We start from the raw sequence: 26,669 nt of genomic DNA on the forward strand, positions 1-26,669 counted from the left end.
CTTCACTGGGCAACAGGCATGCCATAAAAATACCGTGGCCACCAGGGCTGCAATCTGCCATCTGGGCCCTAGGCCTTCCTTGCCCTGCGGCCCACGAGGCTCACTCTGGAATTCCTGCGCCCTCAGCGTGACCGCCAGGAGCCTAGGGGGGGCGCTGGAGAGAAGCTCCTTCTCCAGGCGTCCGGGGCTGGGCTGCGGAGAGGGGGGCCACCGGGAAAGGTGGGATGGGGCTAATCCCCACCACAAAGAAATAAGACGTGGAGCTTGGGAAAGCTGGCGGGGAGTCAGAGGAATAGCTGGGAACTGGGAGTGGCAGTTAGAGGGGCGCCCCCTCGGCCACCTCCCGGCCCCCAGGCTCTGGACTGCCCAGGAGCCCGTGCGTGCCCATCTGCGCGCTCCATCTGCGCGCTCCTGGCTGCCGGAGATCGAGGCCGGCGCACCCCTCCCGGCTGGCGCCTAGGATTAGGGGGGACCCGTGGGGAGAGCCCAGAGACTCGGGATTCCTGCCTCGGGTGGGGAGGCGTCCAAACCCCTCAAGATGGGGACACGGCTGGGACGGCGTTGCCTGGGAGTGCCCACAGATCGCCAGCACCCTGGAGGGCAGAGGGGCTTGGGGAGGGCAGATGGGTGTCTGTTTCCCTGCTCAACTCCTCTCCCCGAGGCGCAGCCCCGAACCCTGGGAGCACCCCCGCCCCACGATTCCTGTCCCGAGCCTCCACTGCGGTGCGCGGAGCGAGACACTGCGGGGTGCGGGTAACGGTCCCGCTGAGCTCCCCGAAGGGGCCAGCAGGGGTTCCCCGCCGCGCGAGGCTCTGCAGCCGGGCTCCTCCGGGACGAGGGGCGAGGGCGCGGCGGGGCGGAGCGGGCGGCGGGGGAGGTGATCTCACTCCCCCTTCCTCCCCCTCCGCGCTCCCTCCCCTTCCTCCCGCGCGCACGCCCGTCCCGCCCCGCCCCCGCCCGCCGCCTCCGACGCAGCATCGCCAGGCTTCGCAGACGCGCTCGGGCGGCGGGTCCGAGGCCGGCGTGCGCGGAGGCTGGGCGGGCAGCCTGAGTGGCGGCCGCAGCGCAGGTAAGGCGGGCGGGTCTGCCCTGGGGACCCGGCCTCGGCTGCAGCGTCCCCGATCCCCGGTGCCCGGTCCTAGCCCAGCCCCGGAGGCGACAGCGCGAGCGCCGCTCCGCTGGGCCCGCGGTCACCGGTGGGGCAGCCGGAGCCCCACCCAGGTGCCCCCCGGCTCGGCCCTGCGGACAGGAGTGGGGCGGGGGGAGGGGGCCAGGGCCAGAGCCCGACAGGTGCGGGCTACCTGGGTTGCTCCCAAAATGCGGAGCCGAGGAGGGACACGCCGGGTGGGTGGGGGGCGTCAGACCAGGTCTGTGCAGGCAGGTGGGGGCTGAAGTTGGCACGTCCCTGTGGGTGTGTGCGTGTGTGAGAAAGGGAGCGCGATGGGGCCTGAGGACCGCCCCCCCACACACACACACAGGCTGCCGTGGGGTGTGGCCCTGGGCGTGGCTGGCCCTCTTTTCCAGTCGAGGTCCCAGTTCCACCGGAAAATTCGGTGGCCGTGGTGGGAGGGGAGGTGTGGCCAGCAGGGTGGGAGGGGAGGGGGGGGTGGGCTGCCCCTGCAATGGGGGGCGGTGGGGAGGGAACCGGGCTGGGCGCTGCCTGGCCCTCCACCCCAAGGTAGGGGTGGGGGCTTTGTTCTTCTCACTCTTCTTTCCAAACCCCAGCCTGGAGTTCCCGGGACTCCCCTCCGTGACTGCATCAGGATCGGGGTCTCCTCCCCAGGGGCGCAGGGGGCGCCTGGAGCCTCAGTTTCTGAAGGCTCTTGGGGCCAAGAAAGGGTGCATCCGGGAGATGGGCCTGGGCGCCCGTGCATGGTTGTAGGCTGTGGGCTCACCAGGTAGAGGCGTGGGAGGGAGGGCATCATTGGCTCAGGGCCAGGGGTTCTAGAAAGTCTTCCTGCCCCTGTTTGGTGACGGGAGGGTCCACAATTCCTATCACCCCCTTTCTAAGGCCGGTCTTGGGAGTCTCTTGGTTGGCAGGGATGGCAAAGAACACCTGGCACAACCTGCTGCCCCCTACAGGATAGCTGGAGCCCCGCCCATCGCTGGCTGCCTCTCGGTGGCAGGCCTAGGGCCATCTGCCCCCTCAAGGAGGGGAGGCTTGGCATCCCACCTCACTAGGTGCCCTCCTTCCAGTTAACTCCACCCAGACAGCAGGGGCTTCTGGGCAGCCCGGTGCCATCTCTGCTGACTCATGTGAATAATCCAATCAGCCTTTTTTCCCACAAACTGTTTCTGAGCCTCATCTCTCTTGTCCCCCGTGGGGAGGCTGGGGCAGGGCCTGCCTGGGGCCTTTCCCCTCTGGTCAGCCTCTTACTGTAGGCAACGGGACTCAGCTGGGCCGGCCTCTCCCCTGGCACAGCACCCATGCGGCACCAGCACGTGCACCACGGGCTCCTGAGCCTCCGGGGCTCGTAGGTGTTTGCGACCTCATGGGGAGCTCAGGTCAGGGCTGGGACCCCAGCTCCTGGCCATTTCTCTATGCTGCACCCGAGTCTCTTTCCATACTTATTTCTGTGTGTGTGCGCGTGCGATCCCAAAGGTGGTGCATCTCATTGTGGTGGTACACTTGCATTAGACAGAAAAGAACAAAAGAAATTAAGAATCACTGGGGATCTGAGCACCTAGAGAGAGACCCGCTCGGCACTCCCCAGCCTCAGTCTCCCTGGTTTGCTGCAACCTGCTCCTGGGAGGTTACTCCGCCCGTGGCCAGACCCATGCAGGGCACCAAGTGGGCACATAGTGGGCACAAGGCGACCTGAGGCGGCGGGCCCCTCCCTGTGCAGGAATGAGCTCCTCCCCGCCCTAGAATTCAGTGGCCCACGGGCTGGGCTGCTCACTGCCAAGTGCTCACTCCGGCCGGCTCATGGCTGCCCATGGAAAAGCCAGTCATGAACCCGACTGGCACTGTCCTTGTCCTCAGGGGGGCACAAATTGGCTTTCCTTTTTTTCTTTGTGATGATCTGAAGGGGAAAGGGAGACGTGGAGTAAGGAAGGGCCCACTCCTGCAGACAGGAGCACCCAGGCTCCGCTCCCATGGGTCTCTGCCACTGGGGAGGGTGCCTGCCGTGCCATGTGCTTGGGCGAGACTGGCTGGGGAGGGTGGAGGAGGCACCCCCCCCATACCTGCCACTCCCCAGCCGAGTGGCTCCAGATCCTCAGGCCCTACTGGCTTTGAGTGTCAGCCTTCTTGGCTATCACATGAGGGCACGGGCTCCTTCATCTCTAAGGTCCCTTTCAAGGCAAACTGTCCCTGGTGCCCCTTTAAATGGCAACAGCTGGAAAGAAGGCCTCTGGGTCGCTCTTCTGGGCAGCCAGGACCACGTGGTCCTGCAGAGCCATCCAGCCTCCAGGAGGGCCGAGGCGAAGGTGTGATAGAAGCGTCTTCTGGATCTCCTTCCCTGCGCTAAGGATCAAAACAGCTCCGGGGCCAGGAGGGGTGTGGGTACCCTGAGCCTAGGAGGAGCATGCGCTGGGGAAGCACGGAATAGAGGTGGGCTCCTGTGCAGAGGTGGGCATCCCAGCCAACTGCCCTGCCCACCGGGCCCCTTCTGAGCCCCAAGGGCCCCGCCCTGCCCTGTGGTTCAGACAATGGTGGAGCCAGGGTGTCTGGATCCCCCCTCTAGGGTTCCCAAGCTGGCTGCTGCATTTGCCCTGTCTGTCTCCTCCTCCCCTTATTGTGAAGATTGGGCTTAGATCCCTGGGTGGGGCCTTGTGCCAATCCTGGGCATCCCCTTCCGGTTCCCCACCTCCAGCTCTCACTCACCCGCCTTTCCTTCCCCCCTCCCCCCACCCCAGCTCAGTTGGAGTTTCACTGTGGGGGATGCACACCACTCCCTTCTCCCCCGACTTGCCTCTGCCTGCCCCACCCCTCCCCGTGGGTGCCCTGGGTTCCACCTCTCAGCTTCTCCTTTTGTCTAGCTTCTCCCTCTGCGCCTCTCCCCTCGTGCCTTACCTCCTCTCCCATGGCCTGCTCTTGATTGCACTTGGCCCCTCTGAACTCTGAGCCCTGGCTTCAGGGTGGGCTCAGCCCTCCCGTGGGGGCCTCCTCTGACCTGGAGGGTGGACAGGGGGCAGGCACCTGGTCACCTCCACCCAGAGGCCTGGGGGTGGGAGGTTAGCGGGGCCAGCCTGCCTTCTCCCTTGATATCAACAGGATCTTTGTGGCTTCCCAGAGGCTGCGGAGAGGGAGGAGCCTGGAGGGCGGGGAGTTCCTCCGCAGGGGCAGGGGCTGGACCGCTGGTCTTTCCAGAAGCTTTTCTTTGTCCAGTGCCCCTCACCCAAGGCCTCGGGATCTTGTCTGGGTCCCAGGTTACAAAGCCACGGAGGGAGCACCCGGGCACTGTTCTGACATTCAAGCCGATCCTCGGCCCTAAACCCAGTAAGGACAGCTGTGCTGGCCCGGAATGGGTGGAGCGGGAGGCTGACAGTGTCCTGGGCTTTGCACACTCGGCCATGAGGTCCTGCTGGGCTGTCCCTCTTGAATGGGGGCCATGAGTCCCAAGGACCCCACCCCGGGCAGCAGGCCTGGAGGTCTGTATAGGAGGTTAGCTTTGGGCGTGTGAGTGTGTGCTTATTCCTGTTTGCATGTGGGGATCATATATCTGGTTGCGTGTGTGTGTGTGTGTGTGTGTGTGTGTGTGTGAGAGAGAGAGAGAGAGAGAGAGAGCATGCGCACACAGATCCTCCTCTGCCCACGAGTCCCCTCGGATGCCCCTACTGGGCCTGAGCTAGGAAGGGGCGGGCCTGATGATGGTGGCTGCAGAGGCTGCCGTGATGTGGGGTTTCCCGGTTGGGGTGTCTTCTGGCCCCTCCCCTGGCCTCCTGCCTTCATGCCTTAGGAATGCCTGGGACGACAGAGGCCCCATTGTCCGCCCCCAGTCTTCCTGTGCCCCCTCTGCCCTTTAAGCCATTGGGAGTGGGGCTGGAGGGGCCTGGCAGTGTCTGAACCATTTCTAGGCACCCGACCCCCCCCCTCCCCCGGCATCCCAGGGCTGGTGCCTCTTGCTGCCCGCTGGGCCCCCCTTGCCTCTCCACTCTGCTTAGCACGTTCCCACGTGGCCTGCCTGCTCTGCGGCCTTCTCTCCCCTCCAGTCCCGGAGGGAGGCTCTGCCCATGATAGGAACAGGATGTACATCCCCCTCTGGCCTAGTCCCCGAGGCCCAAGTTCATTTCTGAGGTCGGGGGTTCTGATCTGGCTCAGAGTCCAGAGCCAGAGAAAAGGCTCGGAGAGGGCAAGGAGGCAGCTTTTAGTCTGTGGGCGCCATTTTCCCCAACCGCGCATGGGCTACTTGGCTGTACCGCTGGCATTCTAGGAGTCTGGTAGGCCAGCGTCTTGGCCCCTACTCCACCGGGCCTCAGTTTCCCCTTCTGCACAGGGAGTCGGTGCTGTCCTTAAGCCCTGACTGGTAGTCAAAGCCTCTTTGTGAGGAGGCCTTGGGACCATTGGTGTCAAGAAAGGGGCCACAGCGACCCAGCATTTGGGATAACGGGAGGGGCCCAAGGAACCCAGGCTGTCCTGAGGTGTCAGGGGAAGGGATTTGCCTTCTTGTGGATGGGTGGCCTCCCGGGATGGGCAGTCACGTAAAAGCCGAGGGATGGGATGGTCCCTGCTCTGTGCCGAGGGTCACATCCTCCTTACGCGTGGCTTCCTCCCGAGATTCCCTCCCGGCTTCCCTCATTTGCTTGCCATCTGCCTAGCAAATTGGGCTCCTGACCCTCTGGCAACACCTGCCGGGAAGCCTCTGCCCCATCGAGAACCCCACGCCTGCTGAGCATCAGTGACCTTGGACGTGATACTCTGGTTCTCTGAGCCTCAGCTTCCTCATCTGTAGAATGGGGATAACGATAGCACATCCTTCCCGCAAGGCGATTTTAAGGGTTAAATGAGCAATGTGTGTAAAAGAGTCCCCGTGTGTGAGAATCCCTGGCATGTCGGAAGTGCTATCTATGAATTTACTCAATAAAACTGGGCAGCTGACTGTGACATGGCGGCGGGGGGCGGGGGGCACAGAGAAAAACTGTCCCTGCCACTGATGGTGAGATTCTGCCTTCGGCGTAGACTGTTCTCTCTGCTCCTCCACAAAGGGTTAAGCTCTGTCCCACCCCTTCCTCATCCTGTAAGGAGAATGGTCCTTTACAGGTAAGCTGTCGTTGCCTTGGAGACCTCAGCCTTGAAGGGGCTGAGGGGGTACTCTGGGTGAGGGTGTCCTTCGGGAAGGGCGAGGCAGGGGCACAGAAGAGAAAGCAGCCGTCCTTTAAGGCCTCCAGGCCCCCCAGGAACCTGCAGGCGCTCCCGCCCGTCAGCCTCCTTTATATATTATCTAAATAACCCATTAGGCTGCAGCGAGCTTTCCTCTATGCTTCCCCCATCTCTGCCAGTGGAGGGAGCTGGGCTCCATCTCCATGGAAACCCGCCAGCCACAGCCTGGGGGGGAGGGCGAGAAGGAGAATTAAAGGAACACAGTGCATGGGATGTAGGTGACACCCGCACCCTCGTGTACGTGCCAACAGGCTCCAAGGCCCCCTCCAGGCCTGTTGAGGTGACAAACCAGGCGTGCATGTCACCACACAGCCCCCCCCCCCCCAGACCTACAAATACGCAGCCGTGGTGCCCATGCTTAGACCGTCTCACACACCTGGGGCACTGAGCCTCCAGCCCTGCCCCCATTCAGGTCTGCCAGGTCACGGGGCACTGCCATTCTCAACAGATACTGGGCTGGAGCACCTTCGTGTGGCTTATCCCTCGGGCAGGTGCATTTCCATCAGATGGGAGGGGCAGAGAGGACAAGGCAGGACGTGGGAGCTTGTGGGCATGCGTGCATGCAGGACACCCTTAAAGGTTCTCAGTGGGGCAGGGGCAGGTGAGTTCAGGGAGGAAAGCAGGCCCCCCCCCCCCGGGCTCAGCCTGGCTCCATGTCCTCCCAGGTCTCCCCCAGCCAGTGGCCAGAGGCCGGAGGAGAGCAGTTTCAGGGGCCAAGCGGGGCCAGGGTATGGCCAGGGGCCGGGCCCCTCCCTGCAGGCTCCAGTGGGCATGACCTTGCCAACCTGATCCACTTCAGTTCCTGCCACGCCCTTTCCCTCCGCCTGCCTGTGAGTGGTGTGTGAGGCCCCAGCGGAGGATGGGTTCCCAGCTGGACCCACTGGGAAGCAGCCTGCCTTTGTTGTGCCCTCCCCCAGCCCAGTGATGGGCTTATGAGGTGGGTGGACACTCACTGTTGTGCCTGTGGACTCCTGGGCAATCCCCACCCTCACGCCCACCCCCGCCCCAGCCAGGTGGCTGCTCATTTTGCCTTAGCCGCAATCTTGGAAGAATCCACTGCGGTCCTCCGGGTGCTTCCTCCTCCCCCTCTTCAGGGGCCCACCTGCTCCCTGAGGACCGGTCGGTCGGCAGTGGCTCATTCATCTCGTCTTACTACCACACCCTTGCTCCAGCGTCACAAGTGGCTGGGACCTGCTGCTCCGTCTCTGTCATCCTGGGCTTTGTCTCTGATGCTGGTTCATAGCTTCTCTGCTCCACCCTGCCCATGAGTCCAGCCTGACAGCCAAGCCCAAAAAGGCCCCCTCCTCTGACTCGGGTTCATCTCTCCTCCTTCCCCGCCCCTTGTCTGGTGCATCCCCCAGGGTCCAGGACTCGGAGGAGGCACCCCTAGGTCTGCTCTCTCTCTCTCTCTCTCTCTCTCTCTCTCTCTCTCTCTCTCTCTCTCTCACACACACACACACACACACACACACACACACACACACCCCTCACTCCTTGCTGACCACATCTCATCGGTGCCTTCTGTAGCTGTCTCCCACCCTTTGTACCCCTCTCCCCTCTCCTCTTCCTTTCCCTGCTGCCTGGGTCTCTGTTTCTCCATTTCTTCATCTTGGAAAGCGGGGTGGTCCAGCATCTGTCTTTGTCTTCCATTCCCTCCCCCAGCCCCACGTCTCAGCCTCTCCAGCTCCCTCCTGCCTCTTTCTCGCCCTGTCTGTCACCCTTCAGTCTTCCCCCGTCTGCCCCACCTTCACAGACATGGCCTTGGCTCCATCTGTACACCAGCTTGTGGAACACTCCCCCTCCCCTGCCCCTGGAGGTGCTGATGGGGGTGGGGGGGCACCCGCTGAGCTGACAACCTGAGCTGCTTGCTCTGTAATTGTCAGAGGAAATGGTGAGAGATCAGAGACCCAGCAGCAGTGGGAGGAGAGAGGCAGAGCTGCCAGCTGTCAGAGAGCCTCAACCTGGCTCCTGCCTGGCTCTGAGCGCCTGGAAGGTGGCGATTTGGTTGTCAAATACCAGGAGACTAAAAGGGGTTGGGTGTGAGATTGTGGGGCATGATGGGATGCAATTTCCCTTGTGTAATGTCCAGGGCATATATGCCACACCCTACCCCGGGAGCCTAGATTGGGAGGACAAATGGAGGGGCTGGCATGACAGGGAATGTCATTCCAGCAAATGGAGCACTTGAGTGCAGGAAGGTCCTTCCCTGAGTGTCTTTTCTCGCTTCTCCCTTCCCTCCCCCTCCTAAAACCAGAGCGCTCAGAGCTCCCAAGGCTGCTGTTTGATCGCCTGCCCTCTGATCTGAGTCTCCTACTGCTTCCTACAGGCCTTGAAGTTGAGGCCTGGGGCCCACCCTGCTTGCACTGGCTTTCTTGGGGAAGGTGGGGGTGGAACAGGTCTGCCGGTGCTCCTCCCTTCTGGGCCCCAGCTCAGCTCCTGCAGGTTGGGAATGGGCTATGTGTTTGCCACGTCCTCTCCTCCCAAGTCATTCCCTTGGCCTTCCGCCCATCCACACTGACCCACTCTGGTGCTTCACCCCCTCCCACTGCAGCCTTGGGTGGGGGAGTCTGAGAGCTCCAAGCTGACTGCTATTCACCGTCATCTACTTTCCCTGCCCCTTCCCCAGTCTGTTGCATTCGTTACTCTCCATGGGTTCCCTTACACAAAACCAATTTGTGGCTCCTGGTAGCCCCCTGACAAAGTCTAGATACCTTAGCGTGGCATTCCAGGCTTCCCACCTACCCCTCTGGCATCCTGGATGAAGGTTGGTCTCACTCTTCCTAAGGTCCTGGCTGGCACAGGAGGATAACCAGGATGGGTTTAGCGAGGCATCCAGAATTCGGACTCCAGCCTCCAACCTCTCAGCCACCCAGCATCCTGCTCTTGCCCCGCTTGCACCTCCATCACTTGCCTCTCTTGCACCTTTTCCTGTTTGGAGTCAAAGTGGTCTGGCTTCTTGGGAAGCTTTCTCTTCAGAAGCTGGGGCCTGCCAGGCACTGAAGAGGTGTCAGAAGCACTGTCCCAAAGCTTTCCGTGACCCCTGACCTGACCCTGGCTTGGAGCATCTGGAAGTGGGGAGGCCACGAAGCCTCTATTGCCCCCTGGGGGCCTGAGGGACAGCGGAGAGTTGCTTTCCTCCTTCCCTCCCTCCCTCCTGTCACTTCCTGAGGTCAGGCTTTCTCCCCCTTTCTTTGTTCGTTTTCCTCAACCTATTCTGTGCAATGCGGCTTCTTTGGGCCCCTTTCCTTCCTTCCCTGTCTCCACTTCCCAAGCCTCCCCAGGCCAGAACAGCATTCGGTGATCAGTAGGCTCTGAAACCCATACCAATGAGACTGCAACAAGAGTTCTTCTCTACATACGTGTGCACCCGTGCTTGCGTGTGCACACAAAAATAGCAGATGTGAGAAAATATCCTCCACAGATACACAAGAAAACAGCCCCCTCCCAGAGAAGACACATACAAATGTTCTCCTGCGTGCACACACACAGCCACATACATATCCACACTCATGCCCAGGGGCACCTGCTTGCTGGCACATGAAGTCATACATGATAACAACATGCACAGAGCAGCCTGTGGCATGCCCAGGAGAGCTGATTGGGGCAACAAGTTGGTGATGGAGAGGCAGTTAATGGGAAAGGCAAATAGAGAAAATAGGAAGGGAATGAAAAGCCACCTGGAGGCCCAGCCAGTGCTTAGTTTCTTCGAAGTGGGGGGGGGGGGGAGGGATAGGGGAGTTGACCAGCAGCGGGCGGGGCTAGGGGCGGGGCCAAGAGCCCTGACTCGCCCAGATGTTTGTAACTAACAATCATCCGTTTTCTCTCCTCTCCTCCCCCACCTTTTCCTTCCATCCTCCCCTCTCCCAGTGCCCCCACCCCCAGTTCCCGCCCCAAGCCGTCCACTAGCCCCCTTCCCACCAAGCCGAGCCTGAGCCGAGTCCGGCCGGCTGTGCCGAGCCGCCGGCGCCGCCTGGAAGATGGCCGTGGCGCTGCGGTACTTGTGGCCTCTCCTCCTCCTTTGCAGCCCCTGCCTGCTCATCCAGATTCCTGATGAATGTGAGTAGCTAGAGGGAGCCCGCCTCCCTCACCGCCACGCTTGACTCCTCTTTATTTTCTAATTCCTCACCTTCTCCCGGTTCCGGACCCTCACCCTTTATCCCCCCATCCCTCCTTTCTTGGGCATGGAGTGGGCAGGAGGTACCCAGGACACTGGATACCTTTGGAGAGAACAGAATGGAGGGCGCAGGGTGTGTCAGCACCATGGACAGAGAGCAGAGGCGCGGACAGGGCTGGGGAAATTTCAGCACCACGGATAGAGGGTTGGGCACCGGACCTCCTCTGTGCCATCCCTGGGTCCTCCCCATCTCTCCACATCCCCCTCCCCTAGGGGTGTGGCAGGCGGGCGGGAAAATGGGGGCTCAACTAGCTTGTGTAAAGGCCTGGATTCAAATCTTGACCCCACTTCTAATTTGGGTCATCTCATCTTGGACCCATGTAGCCCTACAAACGGAGACAGGAAAAGAATACGCCTTGCAAAGGCCCAGCAGGCTTCTGGGGCTAACGATTTAATGCAGTTATTTGGTGGGTCTGGGAGGTGGGGCTGCTGAAACACTACATTTGTGTGGGATCACGGGTAGGTGCGGGGGTGTTTGGGATTGTAACTAGAGGGTTGTGACTGAACATGAGTATTTTTTATGCCTGTGAGTTGGACAGGCTGTATATTTGTATGTGTGGATGTGCGTGGCTATGATTGACTAATTGTGGCTCCTGAGTGTGGTTTTGATTCCCTTGTTATTTTGAACTGTTATTTATTGGTCAGGTATGTAAAGGTCTGTAGGTATTTTCCTGTTAACATTTGCTTGTAGTGAATCGTGTGTGCGTGTGAATGGGGTTGCATGTGAGTACCTGTTTGTGTGTGTGGGGAGGTATGTTACTGTGATGGTCTTTTCTCCTGAGCGTGAGCAGGAGTTGTAAACACCGCTGTAAGTGGCTGTTGGCTTCAGTGAAGGGCGTTTCACACGGTAGTATCTATGTATCTTGAGCCTGCTCCTTCCGTAGCTCCAATCTTTGCCACCTTTTTCTCTGAGCCTGGACCTGGGGAAGGCCAGTGTCTCTGAGAGATGAGCTGGGAGTTAATAGTAAGAAAGAGTGTCCATGCCAGGAATGGGGCGGGGGCCAAAGGAGGTGGGCTTAGAAGGCTCCTGGCATTGGGGAGCAGCAAGGGTTTAGGGGAGATGGAGAGAGGATGACAGAACAAAAGTTGGGGATGCCCCCTTAGATATACACGTAGAGGTCTGTGCAGTCATGCCTATGCAGACTCCCCCACCTACAGATGCACATGGACACACACATGGGCAGACACAGCCAAGCCATCTGAACCCAGCCAGGTACAGCGATACAGAGGGGGCAGAGACCCCGAGATGACACATAAGAGGCACACAGACAAGCATACATGTGCACACACAAAAAAATGAGGGGTTTAGACACAAAGGAACAGTCATCCACACAGACACAGAGGCAGGCGTACAACACAAAATTATGCACCTAAGGCAAGCATGCACACAGCCTTCACGTGCACTCTGGCAAGACACACCCCTATACAAATATACTGGCGGACACAAACATACTGGGGTACACCCCAGGACATCCACATGTGCCGGTCTCACACTTTTGTACATTTACACACATACTCATCCTCCTTCCCTCTCCATCGTTTCTCAGTTGCTTTTCATGCCTTACCCTATATATCCGCCCACCCTGCTGCCACATGGACTGGGCCATCTGGCCAGGTGCATCTGTTTGCGGAGAGGCAGGGAGAATTTGGGGAAAGACAGGAGCAAGGAAAGAGAAGTAGGCCAAAGATCGTGGCAGGTCTGAGGCTGCCCTGGCCATTGGCCTGCACTTGGTATTAACCTCGATACAATATGGCGTCCAGCTCAAGCTCACTCCCCAGCCATACCAGGCCCCTTTGTTTCTTCCTGCTTTCCCCACCCAGTCCATCTTCCCTACCCTGTAGTCCCTGTCATTGTCTCTTGCTCTTGGGCTGCCTGCCCTGGCCCCTCCCCAGTTCAGGGCTCTCTGCAGTGTCCCCAGGGGCCCCCTCCTCTCTCCTGGGGATCCTCACGCTGAGGTCTTCTGCAGACACAAAGCTTTCAGGAGCAGCCTACTGCTCCCTTCCCCGCCCTGCCTGCCCTCTCTCTCCTCCTTCACAGCCACCCTGGCCAGTGCTGGGCTGAGTCCTGCAGCTGGGCAGTGACTCTGGCCTCGGCCTCAGGGAGCTGGGAGGAAGCAGACTGGGAGGGAGCAGAGGGAGTACAACGAGGACTATGTCAGCCCTGCGGGCGATGGAAACGGCAGGGCCTTTGGGAGGGCTTCGCAGGGAGGGGGGCAGCTGGGCCCTGAAGGCTGGGCCTGGGTAATTGAAAACACTGAGCCCTGCTAATTGGATTAGGGAGGGAAGTGGGCTGGAGCAGGGGAGGGTGCATTGCCCGCAGCCTCCCAAGGCATCCTGGGTGGGGTGGGGGTCAGCTCGGCAAACCCTGTCAGGCAGATGCAAGCTTCTACCCAAAGGGCACTCCTTTCAAAGGCACACATTTCTCTCCCCCTGCTCTCTGGCACCGAGATCCGGGCACCGCCCCGCCCCTAAAGCAGTGATCTGTGCTCTGTCCTGTCCTGGGGATTGACCTCCCGCAGCTCCAGCCCAGGATGTGCCTCCCCCGCCATGTTATGCCGCCTCTCCCACCCTCCCCTCGCCCAGGGGGGTCTGCCCATGCTTATTTCTTCCCATGCCATCGGGCCCCCTGCTGGGGCGGTGTGTCAGCATTTCTCTCCGCTTTCTCCCTTGCTGCCTGGATTTCTCAGATGAAGGACAGCATGGTAAGTTGGGGAAGGGTGAAAGTGTTTGCCAGAAGGCCAGGGAGAGAGGGAAAGAGGGGGTGCCAGCATGTCCCCCTCTCCCTCCTCTTCTCTCTGTGTGCTATGTGCCCTGTGCTGGTTGCTGTCTTATTTTATTTTATTATGTATTTATGTATTTATTTATTTTCAGAGAGGAAGAGAGAGGGATGGAGAGATAGGAACAATGATGAGAGAGAGAAACATCAATTGGCTGCCTCCTGCATGCGTCCCTCCCCTCCCCCACTGGGGATGGAGTCTGTAACCCAGGCATGGGCCCTGACCAGGAATTGAACTGTGACCTCCAGGCTGATTGCTATCTTTTCTGGCCCTTGGGTTCCTGTTCCACTGACTCAGGCTGGAGGCCCACCTCAGCCTCTCCCTCTCCCTGTCCCTCACCTATGTGGGCTGTCTTTGTTCTGTCACTGCCCCGGTCTGGCTTTTCTCCATCATTCTTGCCATTTTTTCTGGTGCTCTGTTCTCTCTGATCCTCTCTCTCCGTGGGAGGGGTTACCTTTTTGGTTTCTGTGTCCTTGGTTTTGTTCTCTGTCCGTTTCTTCCACTCCCTTTGGCTTCACCTCTCTCTTTGGGGCAGCTTTCTTTGGAACTTTTGTTGCTGTTTTCTCTCTGTTCTCTTTCTCTATTTGTTCTGTGCCCCTTTCTCTCTTTTCATGTCCCACAAGCCTGTGGCCAAGCTATTTGGTCTCTCTAGCTTGTCCTAACTCTTCCCCCACCCCCATGGCCCTGGGGCCTCTACGGGCTCCGGACCCTGCCTCTCTCATGATGGGATGGGGAATGCGGCCATGATGTCATCCTCACCACCGCTCTCCCCATCCTGTCCCCAGTGATGGAGCCACCTGTCATCACGGAACAGTCTCCACGGCGCCTGGTTGTCTTCCCCACAGAAGAGATCAGCCTGAAGTGTGAGGCCAGTGGCAAGCCCGAAGTGCAGTGAGTGACCTTTACCCTCTAAGCCCTGTTGTTGACCATTGACCTCAACTTTTAATTAAAATAAAATATATATATATATATATATATATATATATATATATATATATATATATTATTGATTTCAGAGATGGAGAGAGAGATAGAGAGAAACATCAATGATGAGAGAGCAGCATGGGTCAGCTGCCTCCCACAAGCCCCACACTGGGGATTGAGCCCAAACCCGGGCATGTGCCCTGACCTGGAATTGAACTCTGACCTCCTGGTTCACAGGTCGACGCTCAACCACTGAGTCATGCCGGCCGGGCTGATTTCAACTTCTAGTCCTTAGGCTTCCCAACTTCTGAGCCCCAAAGCCCCAGAGTTCCCGCATCACCCTTGGTCCTTGCCCCATCCCAGCCTATCCCAGGGGCCCCTGGTTGCTACTGCCCTTGCCTCTGGTCTAGTCTAGCTCCTGACCCAGGCTCCAGGGCCTTAGTCCTCTGAGCCCCTTCTGCCCACAGCTTCCGCTGGACCCGGGACGGCATCCACTTCAAACCTAAAGAGGAACCGGATGTGACCGTGAAGCAGGCACCCCACTCGGGCTCCTTCACCATCACTAGCAACACCACCAACTTTGCCCAGAGATACCAGGGCACCTATCGTTGCTTCGCCGACAATGCCCTGGGCACCGCCATGTCCCACGAGATCCAGCTCATGGCCGAGGGTACGAGGCACTGCAGGGACAAGGGAAAGGCCTGGGACACATGACAGGGTCCCTGACCAAGTCGCAGGGACCCTGTGTGGGAGCTGTGGGCCATTGCCAGCTTTCTGGCTTGTTGGGTGGAGGGTTGATGCTCTGCCTGCATTTGCCTCCCTCTGCCTGTCCTGTCTGTCTGAGTCATTGCCTGGGCTTGAGCTTCTGTCTCCTCTCCATGTCTGCAGTCCCATTTGTTTCTCCATCACTCTTGGGTCATCTCACTTCCCTCACCACTGTCTCCTTCCCTCTGCTTCCCCTCCTTCCTCCCCCCTGCTCCTTCTCCCCACCTCCAACCTGGCCTCTCTGGTCTGCCTTTATCTGTGTCGCCCTTTCCCTGGGGTTTTCCCTCTGCATTCCATCCTCCCTGAGCTTGCTGCCTCCCAAGCTGGCTTTTCCTCTCTCTGCCCCTCCGGTTACCTTGGGAACCGTTGCCATGGTTTCTGTGTCAGGATGATGGAAGGGTCTGTGATTCCCGCATCCCACCACAGCTCCCCTCCCCCACTGCTGCACCTCAGGCTCCCCCCACCCATCCTTGTCCTGTCCTGGGGGTGGGAACTGAGAATTGTGGAGGGTTAACCCTTTACAGCCATCTGGCCAGCCCATCCTCTCCTGCACGGAGTGCCGGTCTCAGCCCTGAGCCCAGAAATGACCCAAAGTCTCTGCCTCCTTTTACGTGACCTTGCTCATGGTCTGGCCCTCTCACACCCTCAGCCATCCCTCTGCCTTTCCCCCACCCTGACCTGCCTGGACCAAGAGGAGAGTGGAGACCCATCGCACCGGCCTCTCTGTCCCTTCTAGGTGCTCCCAAGTGGCCAAAGGAGACAGTGAAACCTGTTGAGGTAGAGGAAGGGGAGTCGGTGATTCTGCCTTGCCACCCTCCACCCAGTGCAGAGCCTCTGCGGATCTACTGGATGAACAGCAGTGGGTGCCCACAAGGGGGCCGCCGCCCGGGGTGGGCGTGCCAGGGGGCACGTCTTCCTGGACGGGGGTCCTGACCTCTGCCTCCTTGACCCCCGCCCCCGCAGAGATCATGCACATCACACAGGACGAGAGGGTGACAATGGGCCAGAATGGCAACCTCTACTTCGCCAACGTGCTCATCAAGGACAAGCACTCAGACTACATCTGCCATGCCCACTTCCTTGGCACACGGACAATCATTCAAAAGGAACCCATCGACCTCCGGGTCAAAGCCAGTGAGTCCCAAAGGCTCTGACATGCCCGCGCTCCTCTGTGACCCTCCGGCCTGACCCATTCACTAGATCGGAGGCCCTCAGTCTTCCCCGAGGACAGCTTGGCTCCATCTCAACCCTCCCCAGATCCCTTCCGGGAGGGAGGGCAAGAGCAGAGATGGGGCCTCCCCTTAGCAGAGAAGGAAACAGACCCTGGGGGCTCATACCGGTGTCCAGAGTCACCCACTCCCTGGCTCCTTCCTCACAGCCAACAGCATGATTGACAGGAAGCCGCGCCTGCTCTTCCCCACCAATGCCAGCAGCCACCTGGTGGCCTTGCAGGGGCAACCGCTGGTCCTGGAGTGCATCGCCGAGGGCTAGTGAGTCTAGGGGCCCAGGGTGGGGTTGGGCAGGGTCTCTGCTGAGGGGCGGGGCTCAGCAGCCCTGTCCTCTCTCCCCTCCGCTCTCCTCCTTGGCCTCCCTGCACTGTGCCCAGCCCCACGCCCACCATCAAGTGGCTGCGTCCGAGCGGCCCCATGCCAGCCGACCGAGTCACCTACCAGAACCACAACAAGACTCTGCACCTGCTGAACGTGGGCGAGGAGGATGATGGCGAATACCGTTGCCTGGCTGAGAACGCCCTGGGCAGTGACCGGCATGCCTACTATGTCACCGTGGAAGGTATGGGGCCTCTGCCAGGTTTAACCCCTACCCGGTTGCCAGGCTCCCAAGAATGGGGCTCCATCGAGGCGGCTCCAGTCGGTTAGAGCTGTGGTTGGCAAACTGCGGCTTGAGAGCCACATGCGGCTCTTTGGCCCCTTGAGTGTGGCTCTTCCACAAAAGACCATGGCCTGGGCCAGTCTATTTTGAAGTGGACTTAGAAGTTTAAGTTTTAAAAATGTGGCTCTCAAAAGAAATTCCAATCGTTGTCCTGTCGATATTTGGCTCTGTTGACTAATGAGTTTGTCGACCACTGGGTTAGAGCATCATCCTCATATTCCAAGGTTGCAGGTTTGATCCCTGGTCAGGGCACATACAAGAACCAACACTGAATGCATAAAATAGGTAGAACAAATCTCTCTCTCTCTCTCTCTCTCTCTCTCTCTCTCTCTCTCTCTCTCTCATCAATTTCAAAAAGAAAGAATTAGAAAATCTTGAAGGAAAAAAAATAAAAGAATGACCTCTGGGGACCGAAGTTTGCGATATCATGTCACAGGGGGTGGGGGGAGGCAAGGGGAGAGCTGGCTGAGGCTGCGGGCTCAAGGAGGCTTTCCGCTTCCCCGCAGCTGCCCCATACTGGCTGCATAAGCCCCAGAGCCGTCTGTATGGGCCAGGGGAGACTGCCCGCCTGGACTGCCAAGTGCAGGGCAGGCCCGAACCAGAGGTCTCCTGGAGAATCAACGGCATCCCCGTGGAGGGTGAGAGCATGGGGAGCCCTAGGGGATGGGGGAGGAAGGGGAAGCGGGGAGGGGACTCAGCGTGGCTCACTGCCCTGGCCTGGCCTGTGGACCCACCTGCCGCACTCACAGAGCTGGGCAAGGACCAGAAGTACCGGATCCAGCATGGAGCCCTGATTCTGAGCAACTTGCAGCCCAGCGACACGATGGTGACCCAGTGCGAGGCCCGCAACCGGCACGGGCTCCTGCTGGCCAATGCCTACATCTATGTTGTCCGTGAGTGCCAGCAAGCTAGGCCCCCTCCCCTCCCCTCCCCTCTGTGCCTCACAACCGCCAGTCTGCCCCTGTAGCCCACGAGGCTGACAGCCAGCAGCTGGTTTGTCTACCACTGCTGCCTTCCTTCTCTTGGGGCCCTTCACCCCATCTCTCGCTTATCCTCACAACAGCAGAGCAGGGAGTCGGAGGAAGGGGAGACGAGGAAGCAGCCTCAGAGAGAGCTCTGGCTCGCCCCATGTCACCCTGGCCAGGACATGCCCAAGGCCAGCATGGTGGCTTCTCTCCTGGAGCCTCGGGGAAGGTGGGGGCTGGGCCAGGAAGGGGTGGACTGTCAGTGGGGACTCGAATGATTGGTAAAACTTGGGCAGCTGGGATAGGGAGACACATCTGAGGCAGAGAGAGGCTCAGCCTGGCGGGGGCCTGAGCTGGGCACAGGGATGCCTGATGGGTAGAGCTCCCCTGCAGAGCCCTGAATCTGCCCCCTTACCCCCCGGGTCCCCCCCCCACCCCCCGCACTGTCTCCCAGAGCTGCCGGCCAAGATCCTGACCCCAGACAATGAGACCTACTTGGCAGTCGAGGGCAGCACTGCCTACCTTCTGTGCAAGGTCTTTGGAGCCCCCGTGCCCAGCGTCCAGTGGTAAGTGCTCCCACTCAGCAGGGGTGATCTGAGCCATCCTCTGGCCTAGGGAGCCAGGAAGGGCGGGGTGCGCATGGCTGGGGTCTGAGCCAGCCCCCCTTCCCCCTTGTGCCAGGCTGGACAAGGAAGGAAAGACGGTGTTACAAGACGAACGCTTCTTCCCCTACACCAACGGGACCCTGGGCATTCGAGACCTCCAGGCCAACGACACAGGACACTATTTCTGCCAGGCTGCCAATGACCAGAACAATGTAACCATCGTGGCGAACCTGCAGGTCAAAGGTCAGGTGACCCCTCCAGGTGGCCCCCTCCCCATGTGATTAGGCACCTCCAGGAGGGATGGTCGGGGTCTCTGGAGGACACCAGAGTGACCCTCCCTTCCCATCGTTGCCCCCAGATGCCACTCGGATCACGCAGGGGCCCCAGAGCACGATCAAGAAGAAAGGCTCAAGGGTGACATTCACCTGCCAGGCCACCTTTGACCCCTCCTTGCAGCAGAGCATCACCTGGCGTAGAGATGGTCGCAGCCTGCAGGAGCTTGGGGACAGTGACAAGTGCGGGCCCAGTGGAAGGGGGCGGTGTGGGCAAAGCAGAATGTCCAGACCTGGCCTCATCTATCGGGGGAGCACCCCTGCTTTGAGGGAGAAGGTTCTGGCAGGAGGGGGAGGAAGGGAGCAGAGCACAGAAGGTGGAGAGAGTGGTGGGTCCATCGGGAGCAGAAGGCCAAGCATCCCTCGCTCACCTTCCCAGGTACTTCATAGAGGACGGGCACCTGGTCATCCACAGCCTGGACTACAGTGACCAGGGCAACTACAGCTGCGTGGCCAGCACCAAGCTGGATGTGGTGGAAAGCAGGGCGCAGCTCCAGGTGGTGGGTGAGTCCTGGGCGGGGGGGGGGGGGCAGCAGGCTCGTGGCCTGGAGGCCTGGGGGGCACCAGGCCTTGGAGCACAGGGGCCCAGGTTCACATGTCAGGGCCCTTTTGAGCTGGGGGTCTGATCTTTGGGCTCAAGCATGGACCAGAACACTCATCCCCTGTGGCCCTCAGGGAGTCCCGGGCCGGTGCCGCAGCTGGAGCTGTCTGATCGTCACCTGCTGAAGCAAAGCCAAGTGCGCCTGTCCTGGAGCCCCGCTGACGACCACAACGCCCCCATTGAGAGTAAGAGGCCTGAGCATGGTGCCACTCACCTCCCCCACTGCCGCCCCGGCTAGCCATCCCTCTTCCCTCCTCCCTCCTCCCTCCTCCCTCCTCCCTTCTCCCTCCTCCCTCCTCCCTCCTCCCTGGTTCCGTGACTGCACCTCACTGGGGCTCCCGGTTCCTCATGCAAGTCCCAGAATGCCAGTTGCCTTGGGCACTCCCTCCCTCGGCCCGAGTCAGATTTGGACCCATTACCCATCCCCAAGCCACACGCTGATAACTCCACTGCGATTCCCTCCTTTTTGTAGAGTATGACATTGAATTTGAAGACAAGGAGATGGCTCCTGAGAAATGGTACAGTCTGGGCAAGGTGCCTGGCAACCAGACCTCCACCACCCTCAAGTTGTCACCCTATGTCCACTACACCTTTAGAGTGACTGCCATCAACAAATATGGTCCTGGCGAGCCCAGCCCGGCCTCTGAGACTGTGGTCACACCCGAGGCAGGTGAGCTATTTGGGAGGGGGTCTCAGATGCAGGGTCCCCGGGCTCTGCAAGCAGGGCCTGCAGAGGGGACTGTGCCCAAGTCCTCCGCTTCCAGGTTTTCCAAGGGAGCTGGGGGATGGGGTTCCCTCGGGGCTAATGGCCAGAATGGGCCGTTCCTTCCTTGGTCCTCTTGACTTTCTCTGCCTCAGCAGGAGCTCATAGCATTGATATCTTTTTTAAAGCTTTCTACTTTTTTTTTATTTTTTTAAACTTTGTCTTATTGATTTCAAAGAGAGGAAGGGAGAGGGAGAGAGAGATAGAAACATCAATGATCAAAGCTAATCATTGATCGGCTGCCTCCTGCACGCCCGACACTGGGGATCGAGCCCACAACCCAGGCATGTGCCCTGATGGGGAATCGAACCATGATCTCCTGGTTCATGGGTTGATGTTCAACCCCTGAGCTACGCCGGCTAGGCCCCAGCATTGATGTGTTAACAATACATTACTTTCCAGCCCCAGAGAAGAACCCCGTGGACGTGAAGGGGGAAGGGAACGAGACCAACAATATGGTCATCACTTGGAAGGTGAGGGGGCCCGGGCTGAGCTCCCCCTAGGACATTATGCCAGGACCCACATGTTTGCCAATCCCCTGGCTGTGTTGAGGACCAGAGGATGCCTGGGGGTGTGAGCCTGGGTCACAAGTGGGGGTATGTCGCAGGAGGAGACTGCTCTTGGCTGACCAGATCCTGTTCTGCTCGCCCCCCTACAGCCACTCAGGTGGATGGACTGGAACGCCCCCCAGGTTCAGTACCGCGTCCAGTGGCGCCCTCAGGGGACGCGAGGGGCCTGGCAGGAACAGATCGTGAACGACCCCTTCTTGGTGGTGTCCAACACCTCTACCTTTGTGCCCTATGAGATCAAGGTCCAGGCTATCAACAGCCAGGGCAAGGGCCCCGAGCCCCAGGTCACCATTGGCTACTCGGGGGAAGACTGTGAGTAGCGGGGGTGGAGCCCGCGTGTGCCTTCACAGCCCACTCCCCTCCCAGCCCCTACCTCTCAATAGCGCATTTCATAGGAGTAAGAATATTCCATTGTCTTACATAACCATAGTGCCATTGCGAAGAGTTATCACCGACACAATACATTTCTGTAATTGGCAGTCAATATTCCAATTGTAATAGTCAGTGCTGTCTTTCCCCCAGCCCAGGGTCCAGTCCAGAGTCCAGTCCAGGGTCTAGTCAGGATCCAGTCCAGGGTCCAGTCAGGACCCAGTCCAGGGTCTAGTCAGGATCCAGTCCAGGGTCCAGCCATGATCCAGTCCAGGATCCAATCCAGGGTCTAGTCAAGATCCAGTCCAGGTTCCAGTCCATGGTCCAGTCAGGATCCAGTCCAGAGTCCAGTCCAGGGTGCAGCCCAGGATCCCACACGGGGTCCTGCTGCTTTCCTTCCCTTGAATTGAAACATCAGATGTTCACTTTGATCACCTCGTCAAGATCTTCTCCCGTTACTTGTAGTTACTATTTTCTGCCTTGCAATTAATAAACAGCCTGCAGAGACAGACAGACCCCGAGGTCATGCAAATGCCCTGCCTCTCCCCCATAGAGCTTCCAAATCCATCTTCTCCCCCTCCCCCCAGCCCCTGGAGGGAGGGTTCTGGACTGGCCTCAGGATGTCACAGGCTCTTATCCATGTTACTGGCTGCTTCCAGATCCCCAGGCAAAACCCAAGATGGAAGACATCAAAATTCTTAACGCGAGCGCTGTGCTGGTCAAATGGTGGCCCGTGGATCCAGCCCAGGTCAAGGGCCACCTCCGCGGATACAATGTAAGGGTCCGAGGTGTGGGAGGTGGGGCGATCCCTGGGGTGAGGCCACCGAGAGTGAGAGTAGGTTGGAGGCGGGCCTCTGCCACCTGCCAGCTGCTCTTCTGGAAGTCCCTGGGTTGTGAGGAAAGGGTCCCCGTTGAGGACAGTGGGTAGCATGTACCCGGGGGTCACTGCGGGATCTCCTGTCCACCTGCAGTTGACGTACTGGTTGGAGGGCAGTCCGAGGAGGCACAGCAAGAGGCACATCCACAAAAGCCACATGGTGGTGCCCGCCAACACCACCAGCACCGTCCTGGATGGCCTGCGGCCCTACAGCTCCTATCGCCTGGAGTTGCGGGCTTTTAACAGCCGGGGCTTGGGACCCGCCAGCGAGACGACCTTCAGCACCCCAGAGGGAGGTGAGGTTTGCACTCCGTGCCCTGGTCCTGGCCCCTCCTCGCTGTCTCAGGGCGAGCCTGGGCGAGGACCTGCTGCTCGTCTCTGTGCCCTGCAGTGCCCGGCCCCCCGGAGGCATTGCACCTGGAGTGCCAGTCTGACACCAGCCTCCTGCTGCGCTGGCAGCCTCCGTTCAGCCACAATGGCGTGCTCACTGGCTACGTGCTATCCTTCTTGCCACGTATGGATGTTGGGGGGCTCAGAGCCCCAGCCCAGCCTGAGCGGGAGCTGGAGGGGAGCTGGGGTGTGGGTAGAGCTGTCTGCCAAGGCTCACTCCCTCCCCACCTGTCCTTGCAGTGGGGGACGGGGGCGAGGAGCAGTTGTCCTTCAACCTCTCAGACCCCGAGCTGCGGTCATACAACCTGACCAACCTCAGCCCGCACCTGCAGTACCGCTTCCACCTGCAGGCCACCACGAAGCAGGGCCCTGGGGAGGCCATTACGCGGGAAGGAGGCACCATGGCCTTAACTGGTAAGGTGGGGGGGCTGAGGAGGCCCCGTCAGGCAGCCAGGCCCAGGAGGGCGGAACTTGAGCTGCCTCGAGGTCCCACACCCTCCTCTCGCTCCCCAGGGACCCCAGATTTTGTCGGCCTCTCGGCCATAGCCGGTGATAATTACAGCGTGGTCTCCTGGGTCCCCAAGGAGGGCCAGTGCAACTTCGGCTTCCAGATCGTGTTCAAAACCCGGGGCGGTGAGCACGCATGAGGCCTCTCGGGGGAGAAGGCGCTCTGGGCCCAGAGGGGCTGGGGATGGGGTGGAGCAAGGAACTGCCTGGGACTCCCCCTCATCCCTGCTGCCCTCTTGCTCCTGCAGATGAGAAAATGGACGCCTATATCCCGCCGCAGTATGTCAACTACAACCAGAGGTCCTACACACAGTGGGACCTGCAGCCGGGTACTGACTACGAGATCCAGCTGCTCAAGGAGACGCCCAAGGAGACGGTGCTTCTGGGCCAGATAGCTGTGAAGACCAATGGCACTGGTGAGGCCCCGGGGAGCTCAGGGCGCCACGCAGTTAGCTTCCCTCTGTCCCCAGCTCAGCCACCATCCCCCTAGGCTCCATGGCTCCTCTCTCCTCCCAGAATGTGGGTACCCCTTGGCCCATGACGGAAAAGTCCAGGCCCCTGAAACAGCCCATTTTAGCATCCTTCTGTTTTAACTGTTTCTGAAGCAGTCCTTTTCTCAGAAGGTTTTCCTCCCTGCCCCCTGCTCTCCAGACAGTCCCCCCTCTCGCATCAATGACACGCACCCCTTTCCTGGACGGTGTGGCTCAGTGGTTGAGCGTCGACCTATGAACCAGGAGGTCACAGTTCGATTCCCGGTCAGGGCATGTGCCTGGGTTGCAGGCTCCATCCCTAGTGGGGGGCGTGCAGGAGGCAGCCGATCAATGATTCTGTCTCATCCTTGATGTTGATGTGTCTACCTCTCTCTCCCTTCCTCTCTGAAATCAATAAATTACAGGCACCCCTCAACCCCAGGTCCTCACCCCCACCTGGTCCTCTGATCTCTGTTGTCTGTGGGCCAGACCTGCCACTGCCCCTCCCCATTCCGTGAGGGAAGAGGGGTTGTGACAAAAGTGAGGCCCACACACAAGACCATGAACCTCGGGGCATTGTCTTGGGCTGCGGGGCTGCAGCGCCCGGGCGGGGGGGAGGGGGGCTCTGTCTCACTCGGGACCCGGCCCTCCCCACCAGGCCGAATCAGACTCCCTCCTCCCGGTTTTGCCACTGAGGGCTGGTTCATCGGCTTCGTCAGCGCCATCATCCTCTTGCTTCTCATCTTGCTCATCCTCTGCTTTATCAAGCGCAGCAAGGGTGGCAAGTACTCAGGTAACCCTGACCCTGGGTCCCTTCCACAAGTCCCTCTGGGTCCCCGAGCCCCTGGCAGGATGGCATGGGCGTGTTGGGGGGCAGGCAGGGACTCAGAGCAGATGGCAGCCATGTGAGGTGAGGGGTACACCCTTGTAAGTTTCCTGGCGTTTGAGAGCTGCTGAGACAGTGCTGGGGGCGCCTGTGTCCCCCATCTGGGGGTGGGGCCCAGTGTCCAGGGCTAAGCTGGGGCTGGAGAAGCAGTCAGCTCCTCTCTGTATCTTCAGTAAAAGACAAAGAGGACACCCAGGTGGACTCTGAGGCCCGGCCGATGAAGGATGAGACCTTCGGCGAGTACAGGTGAGCTGGGGTGGGAGTACTTCCGGCCAGCTGCCCAGCACCACCCTCCCTTTCCTATCTGACGCTGTCTCTCTCTCTTCTCTGTGCTGCTGGGTGACATCAGGTCCCTGGAGAGGTAAGGCAGGGGTGGTGGGAAGATACTGTCAGACCCTGATGGCAGGGACACCCCCCTCCCCCCCACCCCGTGGACTGTATGTGCTTTGAAGAGCCGGGGCCCCGCCTGCCAGGCTCTGAACTCCCATGACCTCTGACCTGGCAGCTCCCTGCTTCCGGGACAAGCCAACCCCTCCAGCTCCTCTTCCACACGCTGACACCCAGCTTCCAGGCCCGGCCGTCACCTTCCCAGCTCCCCCACTCTGGGCTGTGCAAGGGCGGACAGCTAGCTAGGGGTCTGGCTCACCTATAGGCAAGGAGCCAGGCCCCAGGAGCCCCCCAGGCTAAGCGCATCTGCCGGGATTCTGGGTATCTCACATCTGCCCTCCTGGGGGTGTGCATGCCCCTAGCCCTCATGGATGCATGTCAAGGATGTGAACCTCATCCCCATTGCATTCAGAGCACATGGAAGGCAGACAGAGCCTGGGCCACGGAGGCCCCACCAGGCCTCCCAGCCAGGCCTCCTCCCCTCAGGCCAGCACCTGCCGGGCCCCCTGAGCAGCCTCCCACTCCCCTCTGCCCTCTGCCCCTGCAGCGACAACGAGGAGAAGGCCTTCAACAGCAGCCAGCCATCCCTCAATGGAGACATCAAGCCCCTGGGCAGTGATGACAGCCTGGCTGACTATGGCGGCAGCGTGGACGTCCAGTTCAACGAGGATGGCTCCTTCATCGGCCAGTACAGCGGCAAGAAGGAGAAGGAGGCGGCAGGAGGCAATGACAGCTCGGGGGCTGCCTCCCCCATCAACCCCACCGGGCCCCTGGAGTAGTGGGATCCAGCCCGGCGAGGCAGGCGGGGGTACAGCCCAGGGCCAGGCCGCAGGGGAGTCGGAGGCCAAGACCCCCGGCCCGAAGCCCGTTCTGGGTCCCTGACCTCGGGACCAAGGCCTCTCCCTGTCTCCCCCAGGCCTCACCCCACCCTCTGGCCCTGAGCCTGTGGGAGGCTTGAGTTGAGAGCAGGAGAGAGGAGTTCACTGCCTGACCCCCTTTTGATTACCCGCACCCCACTTTATTGCCAAAACCCAGCTGCACTCCTTGCTGGGCACACTGCTTTGCTCCAGCTCGGGGCCAGCTGATCACTCGCACGCTAAGAGCCTTCCGGTGCTGCCTCGCCAGCCTTGGGCGGATGGAGGCCGAGCTGGCCCGGGAGGGGAAGTGGGGACGGTCCCAGAGGGCTCTCCAACCTGCTGCCTGGAGGGACCTCCTCAGGACCCGGATTGACACTCATCCCCAGCCACTCCTTGGCCAGCTTGGCTGGGACTGAGGATGGAATCCGGTGTCCCCGCCATCTGCTCCCTTTTCTTTGCCATCTCTGCTTCCACCAGGGTGGGGGCTGGGTAACTGGCTCTGGGGGCAGAGGAGGCCATTGGGGGGGCCCAGAGTCCCCACGCGCCAGTATCACCCTCCTCCTGCCGCCCACCCCACCCTGCGGCCGGCTTTCAGGAGCTCCATACACACGCTGCCTTCGGTACCCACCACACAACATCCAAGTGGCCTCCATCACTGCCAGGGTGCGGGGCGGGTACAGCTCCTCCCCACTCCCCATGGCCCCCCCGCCCGCCTCCCCCAGCCGCTACCACACTCTAGGACCCCTTAGCAGCCCCGCACCCCCAGTCTGAACAGTTGTCCCCCCTCGGTCTTTCCCTCTGCCCACCTTGGGAATGTAAATACACCGTGACTTTGAAAACTCCTAGCCTTGCCCTTTCCCCATATGCCACTAGTGTGTAGGCAGATGTCTGAGTCTCTAGGTGGTTTCTAGGTTTTCTAGCAATTAGCTTTGATCCCATCCCAGGAAAAACTCAAAAAATAAAAAAAAAACAGCCAACAAACAGGAAAGATGGGTCCTCCCAGCTCTGCTGTGCTCCTGCCGGCAGCCCCATCTCCCTGTCTGCCTTTGCTTGGTCTGTTGAAAAGCCCAGTACAAAAAAGTTATATATATATATGTATATAAATATCAGAATTATAACAGGCAAATAAAAACCTGGAAACAAAGAGGGACTGTTGTCGTTTTTGTCCAGCACAACCCCCTGCCATCCCCTCAGTGCCGGCAGTAGGCCAGTGCCACCTCACCCTCCAGGCCTCGCTGC

At 59.9% G+C, this 26,669-nt stretch overlaps 1 protein-coding gene across 2 annotated transcripts; it reads left to right on the forward strand.

Annotated features, from left to right (window-relative positions):
- Positions 1 to 739: 739 nt before the first annotated feature.
- Positions 740 to 26,574, forward strand: L1CAM (L1 cell adhesion molecule). Of its 2 annotated transcripts, none has more exons than XM_084871020.1 (28): positions 740 to 1,069; positions 13,184 to 13,198; positions 14,059 to 14,164; positions 14,665 to 14,867; positions 15,699 to 15,821; positions 15,926 to 16,096; positions 16,341 to 16,452; positions 16,569 to 16,753; positions 17,359 to 17,490; positions 17,602 to 17,745; positions 18,272 to 18,383; positions 18,499 to 18,665; positions 18,781 to 18,937; positions 19,134 to 19,258; positions 19,430 to 19,540; positions 19,828 to 20,025; positions 20,521 to 20,591; positions 20,777 to 20,999; positions 21,716 to 21,831; positions 22,028 to 22,229; positions 22,325 to 22,447; positions 22,564 to 22,737; positions 22,837 to 22,956; positions 23,079 to 23,246; positions 23,959 to 24,093; positions 24,360 to 24,432; positions 24,536 to 24,547; positions 25,121 to 26,574. In XM_084871020.1, the coding sequence occupies exons 3-28, from the start codon at positions 14,061 to 14,063 to the stop codon at positions 25,350 to 25,352; spliced, it is 3,693 nt and encodes a 1,230-aa protein (XP_084727146.1). In that variant the 5' UTR covers positions 740 to 1,069; positions 13,184 to 13,198; positions 14,059 to 14,060; the 3' UTR covers positions 25,353 to 26,574. The 2 variants fall into 2 exon arrangements, with proteins under 2 accessions (XP_084727146.1, XP_084727145.1); XM_084871019.1 differs by lacking the exon at positions 24,536 to 24,547 and adding an exon at positions 10,190 to 10,378 and having other exon boundaries at positions 821 to 1,069.
- Positions 26,575 to 26,669: the final 95 nt, after the last annotated feature.

Source organism: Pipistrellus hanaki (assembly GCF_964339955.1).
Source record: "Pipistrellus hanaki genome assembly, chromosome: X".
Taxonomy (NCBI): Eukaryota; Metazoa; Chordata; class Mammalia; order Chiroptera; family Vespertilionidae; genus Pipistrellus; species Pipistrellus hanaki.

Coding starts and splice junctions, on each gene's coding strand:
- L1CAM (XM_084871019.1), top strand. CDS start 10,300: ATGGCCGTGGCGCTGCGGTACTTGTGGCCTCTCCTCCTCCTTTGCAGC. Junction 15,822..15,925: donor GATCTACTGGATGAACAGCA/GTGGGTGCCCAC, acceptor CCGCCCCCGCAG/AGATCATGCACATCACACAG. Junction 18,666..18,780: donor GGCGAACCTGCAGGTCAAAG/GTCAGGTGACCC, acceptor CGTTGCCCCCAG/ATGCCACTCGGATCACGCAG.